The following is a 7,404-nucleotide window of genomic DNA, read 5'->3' as shown; positions in this document are numbered from 1 at the left end:
CGGCCCCGGCGTCGGGGCTGAGCGGAGGGTCCCCGCGGGACCCTGCCCGCCGCCGGGCTTGGGAGCTCCGAAAAATACGGGCGAGCCCTCCAGCCGGGCTGGGGCTGGTTTTGCCGCTTAATTACTGAGAATTAACCTCCAGGCCGTCAGCACAAGCCGCCGCGGAGGCGCGGGGCCCGTGTTTGTCCGTCCTTTCTTCGCGCTGCCGCCGGGTCCTTGGGTTAAAGGAGGAGCGATCAAATGGTGGCACGTTTGCATGTCGGAATAGCCCCCCGACCCGCGGCGCGGGGAGCGGCGAGCTCGGTGTCGGACTTCGGGGAGGGCTGTAGGGCAGCAGACCTTGTCAATGGATTAACCCTAATTTGCAGCTTGCTCTTTGGCTTCCCAAACGGAGTAATAACGTGCGCGCCTACCTGTAAAAAATACTTTTCTGTACGAAAACTGTATTTTCACAGAGGGACTACCTGAACAAATCGATTCTCTCTTTTTAAAAAAAAGTCTTACTCTACCTTTTTCTGCTGCTCCTGTCAGAATATTTTTCTCTTGCAATACATTTCTTTTGAATAGTTGGGATGGCTTTTAAGCCCTTTTCTCCTTAAGATATGTTTTTTCCCCTCCTAATCTGTTTTACTTGTTAAAGAAAATTCTTAAATTTTATTTAGGAAAAACATTAAGCTTTTTTTGTACCGAGAGGAAAAGTCAGTCCCTGTATGTTGTCTGTAGGGAAAAAACTCTTGGCTTGTATTTGGGTTTCTTCTCTACAGCAAAACATAAAGCTCTAAGGGCTGAGTTTGTTTTAGAAAACTCTCTTTGATGGTCCCCAAACATCTTTTCCTGCTATTGAAGACTGTCTTTCAACAGAAAAAAAAAAAAAAAAAAAGAAAAAAGGAACTTGGATTAATTTTACTAGAGAATCCACCATGCATCTGAACTCTGTTAAACTATGCACTTCCAAACAGAGCCCGTTCCCTGTAGGAATTAAAACAGCAGCAACATACCTTTCTTCCTAACAAACCTTGGAAAGCATTTGCTGTCATTCCTTGTTTTTCAGGCACAAATTGGCTAGCTTGTGTTAAAAGTAACAAAATCTTCCTGATACACGAACTCTTTTTAGTTCTTTTGGAGCTTATGTATTTCATTGTAGACCGTACGAGAGAGACTATCAATAAATATTATCTTTAAATAGCTTTCCTATCATTACGGAAATGCAAAAGCCTCTGTTCATAATCCTGTTGAAAACAGAGCCCTGAACTCATGTAGAGCAGCGGATTCAAAATAATTTTCTTAACAAAGGCATCTTGCATATGAAGAGTTCATCCTAAGGCACTGTTTGACCTCTTGGTCTCTCATTATTATCAAGTCATCAGAGGGTCTTTGGAGAGAAAGGGGAAAAAAACCCCCGAGATACAGTTTATTTGTAAAACCTACCATGTAGCTTTAAAGCACATTCACAATGAAGAACTAAAAAAAAATCTGTATGATTTCAGGAAGTCTTACAAAAACAAAGTTAGTGCAGATTACAGATTTTGGGGAAAGTGCAATGGAATTGAGAAGCGAGGATTTAAGAACAAAAGCTCTCTCAACTTAGATTAGAATACGGGGAGCAAAAGGCTATTTTAGACGCAAACATGTTTGCTTACGTATTAATTTCATGAACATAATTTCTTTAGGCATGACTATAATTGCTTATGAAAAATAGGGCATTGTCATGTCAAAACTGTGGCATGTGCCGCTCTGAATCTTTTTGGGGGCCAGGGGCTAAATTCTCCCTCTTCTTCTTTTTTAATTCTTTCTTTTTTAAAGTGACATTATTTCATAGTTGCGATCGCTTCGCTTACTGAATGCTTATTATGAAGCGAAGTACAACACATGACAGAAGCTCACCCAAACGTTGAATATATCATTTATATTTTACGACAGTGAATTATATAGAAGATTCTCAAGTAACTTTCAAATCATCAAACTGTAATTAAATATTGCAAAGACTGTCTGAAAATTCTTTAATTTTTAATGAAAGTTAAATATATATTGTCAGTCTACTCGAAGGTGTAGTATTTTAATGCATGACGCTCAGAACAAATTGGATAATGAAATGATTACTTTTAAATGAAACAGTTGCAGAAGCGTACATGTTTCAGCTGGCAAGTATCTTCTCGATACTCACACACGCACATTCACACACTCAATAATTGTGAATTCCCAGACTGAAATTACAGCTACTCTGAGGTTTCTGGTGGCAAATTAAAAATCCCACAGAAGCAAAGCTTGAATGAGTTAGGTTCCCCAGATCATACAGGAAAGTATCTGTGGCTCTTTTTTTTTATATTAAATATTTTTTTTTTTTTTAAACACGGACGCATCAGATTTAAATGTATTCTCTTTGTCTCACAGTTATAAATGGCAAGGTTTTGTACAGCTGCGGATTATTAAGTTAGGTAAGATAAAATAAAATCTGTTCTGCAAATCAGACCTAGATTTCTATATATAGGATTGCTACTCATAGATGTAACATAAATGTCCCATTAGCAGCATGCATTATATCAGCAGGTAGACAGGCAGGGCTTCGCTATGCTGGATGCTGTGTATATAATAGACAGTAGATGTTCCTGCTCCTATAGAGTTCTTGGTCTGAATAAGCCAGGGCTTGGTTTGTGTGGCTGTGGCCAACTAAGAAACTCATGGCAAGAGTCCTGTCACAGGCGGAATATGGGGATCTATGTGTCCTGGTGTGCGCGTGTACGTTCTCTATCAGCTGTGATGCAGTATGGGAAGTGGGGCTGGAGAGTGGCGTTAATGAAGTAACCAAGAATTTTGTTGCGAACTACATCGCAGGGCAGATCTGGGGTGTAGGTATGAACTATGCGTGCGCTGCCCCAAAATACGAGCTTTCGCTGCACGCGTGCTCCTTGGTAGCCTGGGCTGTGGGGCTTCCGAACGGGAAACCCAGGCAGGATTGATCTCAAAGTGCATCGTTTCAAGTTATATTTGGGATAATGTGCTTGGCCTTTGGTGGCAGCCCTAGAAAAGTGTTGGGTAAGATGGGAATTACATGCCTGTGAGGGGTCTCGCTACATTTCCAAAATGTGCCCCCGTCATTTAAAAATTGTAAATGCTACGCGCAAATCGTTACTGTTGTGGGGAAGCTCTTTTCAGTTAGAGTAACAACATTCGGCGTCAATACTGGCTTAATTAAATTTTCTTTTATGTTATCTTGGCACCTCATTTTACGTCGGGATCACATTCCTAATGTGTTCAAAACCCTGTAGGATCCCAAACTTTATAGCTGTTGCTTTCCGTAAAGCAGCAGCTCCTACCGCAGTAGGTCTGGCTCTAACAATGATGCATTTTGAAATTGCCTGCAAAATGTGAAATATGTCTGCTCTAATAAAACTGGAGTTTTTAGGCAAGTCTAAGGGTTTTAATATATTTACAGAGAAGAGATGCCTTCTATTCAGCTGTATTTTCATAAAGTTGAGATATTTCACTATTAGGGAAGATGGAGGAAATAAATCTGAAATACTTGTTCCCCACCCATTTTTCCTTCAGCCGTTCTCATCCATAAGATATAAGGGATGCTAATATGGCTCAGGCATCTTAAAAATCATAAGTTTTGCACGATAGCTATTGTCTAGTGCTGAGAGTCCTCATGAGTCAAAAATGCTTCCTTCAGACTTAGTCTCTGTTTATATTTTGCTTTTTTTCAGTACTTTAACTCTGGATGCAAATGGTTTTTCTGTTGACTTCTCTATCATTCTCTGATGTCTGCAGATATTTGATCAGCTCTCTATTCTGTGCATAGCATGGCCCTTCTCTGGCAGCTACACGCATGGGAAAAAAAAAATGTTATCAATAAGTTCAGAGGAGCCTCAGCAGACTCAGAGAAATTTCACACAAACATAAAACAAAACCTAACCCCTGTGACGGGGAAAGTTTACATTGCGCCAGATTTTAGCAGCTTTCTTGTGCCTTTGGTGCGATGTCAGAAGCGCAGGTGATTTTAATTTTCTTGTACAGAGAGGAATGGAGAAGTTTGGAATTTGCATGCATGATCAGGACCTGTGTTTGGGAAAATGTAAACTCATCACAGTGGAAAATGTGTTGTTTGGAGTCTGAGGGTGAAAACAAAGCTGAGGATTTTGGAGAGACTGCCTGAGCCAGATGGCCTGGTGCATTCCCAGTCTGGCAGCCCAACTGCTCCCTCCTGTATAATATACAGCCATTTGTTCTGGGATATTTACGCTAGAGCTGTTTCCATGTGAATGTTTGAAAACCATTAAAAATGAACATATTAGGAGAGATAAATTTATTTAATTTGTGTGAATACGTCGATAAGCAGGCTGTGTATCAAAGGCAGAGGGAGACTGGATAAAATAATTAGATGCTTCTGAATTGTGCGTTGAGAGACACAGCGAGAACTAACCGTCCTCGCCCTGGGACCCAGCGCTGCGCTACTTGTCCGGGATAGACCTCACTGGGATGAGTCAAAATTTTGCCTGGGGAAGGGGTAGAAACTCGGGTAATTAAGGGTTAAGTATCTGAAGCCAAATAAATGTAATTCACAGTATTTTCCATGTAGATATACAGTGGATACAAGCCTAATCCTCTCTGGGTGAAATTCTGGCCCATCTGAAGTCAATTGCAAAGCTCCTATTGAATTCGGTGGGGCCAGGATTTTATTTTCTCTCTGTGTGTATGGCTGTGTATGTCATTCCAAATCATTTTAGTTCTGTTTTTGAAAAGACCCTCATTTTAATGAGTTTTTCTTTCTCCTTTATTTCAATAAAGGAGATAGTTTGTTTTGTGAAACAGGAGGAATCTGAAAGCGAGTGGATTTAGATGCATGTTGGTGATTTCTCTCCTTCTCTTACTCTTTTAAAATCAAGGCCATGACATAACTGAATAATATAATGACCATGATCTCATTCCTTCAAGATTGTTTTTCATCCAGTTCAGAAAGCAGGATTGCTTGACTGGCAAACTGACACCACGAGACAATTCTGCCCTCAGTTGTACCGGCATAAATCTGGATTTATTCAGGAATAGTTAAGGACAAAATCTGGCTCTATATTTTTCCAACTTATTCGTCAACTCTTTTACTGCTTTATCCTGCCGTCTTTACTGAGGGAAAAAGTGGATTAAATGAAAACTTTAGCCTTGACATTTATATTACCCCCTCCCTTTTATTTTATTTATTTTTTTTTATGAACTCTGTCACTGAAAAGTTTAGGCGAATTGTTGGACGCACTTGTCTAGAAATGACTGCGATGTGCTCAATTTAGTAGTTTTTATTTGCTGGCAAGCAGTGAATTGCATTTGATTTAACTTTTTATGCAGCTCTCTTTAAATGGAAGTGAGGAAGTCTTGTATTTTGACACTAATTTTTTGGGGCCTGATTTTCAAATCCGTTTGTGCATGAGTGATCGTTACTCGCTGGGACTTCTTGTAGAAAGGTTACTTGAGTGAGTAATGGCTTACAAAATGGAAGATGAATTTTGTGGGGAAATGTTTAAGTTGTTCAGGAGAAGAAAAGCTATTTTGAAACACTTATGAAATAACACCGACTTAAAACTACACAAAGTAAACAAAAAGAAAAAAAGTCTATAATTTCGTATTTCCTTTGCTGGTGTTTTGTTGTGCAACTCTGATGTGTATTTGCAGGCTTATTTTTAGCTCTGCTGTGGTCTAAGTTTATACACTGTAACTTTCACTTTATCTCTCATTAATGTGATCCCTATTTGACAAAATCACGACGATGTTAGTGCGACAAGGAATCCTGCCGCAATCACCCTGTTTTAAAGCCTGAACTTTAAAAAATAATGATTAAAATAAAATTAAGATATTTTTGTTAAAAGAGGAGCTTTTCAAATCTTACAGTTAAAAATTTTCACAACAGTAACATTGTAGACCCTTCTTGTAAAAAATACTTCTGGCAGCTATAATGATCTGAAACTTTAGCAGTTCCTGTTTCCTTTTTGAAACTAATTGTAGAATTAATGCTTTAGAGCAGTGCAGTTTGCAAGATGGTAGAGTATCTGTAATGCTCTCGGGCAGCCATTCATGGAAGTAAACAGTTGGCGCTTTACGCACCCGTTCGCACAAGTAAATTGGGACATAGGAATGGGAGCTGGGGATGAGTTGCTCAGAAATTAACTCAGCAATTCCTCCCGCTTCCTAGAATTTCCTAGAAATTCCTGCAGGAATAGGGTATGCGGGAGTATCCGCGCTTAATGCGGAGAAAACAAAATGTGCATGGGTGCAACATCAGTAATTAAATGCAAATAAAGTGAAAAGCAAATCCTTAATGGAGAGGAAGGCAGAAGAATGTCATGCACGCAAAGAAGGGATCACTGATGCTAAACACAACAGACAAGGTGATTATGTACCACAGTGTTGACTCTGCCCGTTCATTATTGCTATTTAGTTGAGTTATTTAAGCGGGTACCTGGAGGTTAAGTAAGCATAGCAGCAGGAAGAGAAGAGGAAGAGAGAGGGGAGGGGAAAAAAAGAAAGTAAATTTTGTGCTCTGGTTCCTCATTTCTAGTGCTTCCTCGGCTTCACTGGCAACAAGGTAACCCATACTGGGTAAATTTATTTTAGGATTTGGAAGTCTAAGAAGAGTGAGCCGAGTCCAGCAGTCCTCTAGGGCACTGTTCCCCCCGTGTCATGCTGGGATTCTCCGGAGGTGGATGGGGACTGGAGGTGTTTGTCCCCACTAAAGGCCTCGGGGGTAGATCACCTCTTTTACCCTCATGCTCTGCACTCTCAGAGGCAGATTACAATTTAATTATTGATTAAGTCCAAAAAGTGCTGGGAGCTTCCCCCTTGCCCGGCCTGTCCTACTACCAGGTGAAACCTGATTTGGGGTTTTCCGGAGGCTTTGCAATGTCCTCACTGACCGACCCCATCAGGTGTCAGCCGGTTCCTTTGATTCCCTGGTTTTGGCTGGAAGAAGCTTTCCCCGATTTCCCCCTTTAATGCAGGGAAATGAGGATCTTCTGAATTTGTCCCACCTCCTGGTGTAACAACACAGGGATGACCGCAGTGCCATTTTCCAAGGCTTCTTGCAACCCATCCATAGCTCTCTTGGGCGCTGCGATGGAGGAACGTCAAGCAACTGAGCAGGGACGTGGGGGCCCAGCTGGGGTCAGGGGGGTTTGCTGGTGTCTGTGCTGTGGGGAATTTGGACGCGTCCTGCGACAACTTTCGTGTCCCCTTTATACGAGTGCTGGGTTTGCAGGGTTTGTGCCTCGCTGGTGGGAGTGAGGTGGCAGAAGTTAGGTGAAACTCTGTACCCGTTAGTTGCAGTGACACCAGCGGTCTCTGTTTTATCTTATCAGCAACCCCCCCCCCCCCCCCCCCCCCCCCCCCGCCACGTTGTGGGGGGGCGCACACAGACGACAAAAC

General features: G+C 41.6%; 1 protein-coding gene across 2 annotated transcripts in view; it reads left to right on the top strand.

Annotated features, from left to right (window-relative positions):
* The window catches only part of EBF1 (early B-cell factor 1), a 282,327-nt gene that overhangs the window by 2,556 nt on the left and 272,367 nt on the right, over positions 1-7,404 (top strand). For both annotated transcript variants that reach the window (XM_010578999.1, XM_010578998.1), the window contains exons 4-5: positions 700-715; positions 2,673-2,699. In XM_010578999.1, coding sequence (XP_010577301.1) covers positions 700-715; positions 2,673-2,699 — 43 coding nt within the window. The remainder of the gene's footprint in view (positions 1-699; positions 716-2,672; positions 2,700-7,404) is intronic.

This window comes from Haliaeetus leucocephalus, unplaced genomic scaffold (genome assembly GCF_000737465.1).
Source record: "Haliaeetus leucocephalus isolate CR32 unplaced genomic scaffold, Haliaeetus_leucocephalus-4.0 Scaffold656, whole genome shotgun sequence".
Classification (NCBI taxonomy): Eukaryota; Metazoa; Chordata; class Aves; order Accipitriformes; family Accipitridae; genus Haliaeetus; species Haliaeetus leucocephalus.
This window is presented reverse-complemented; position numbering and strand designations above follow the sequence as displayed.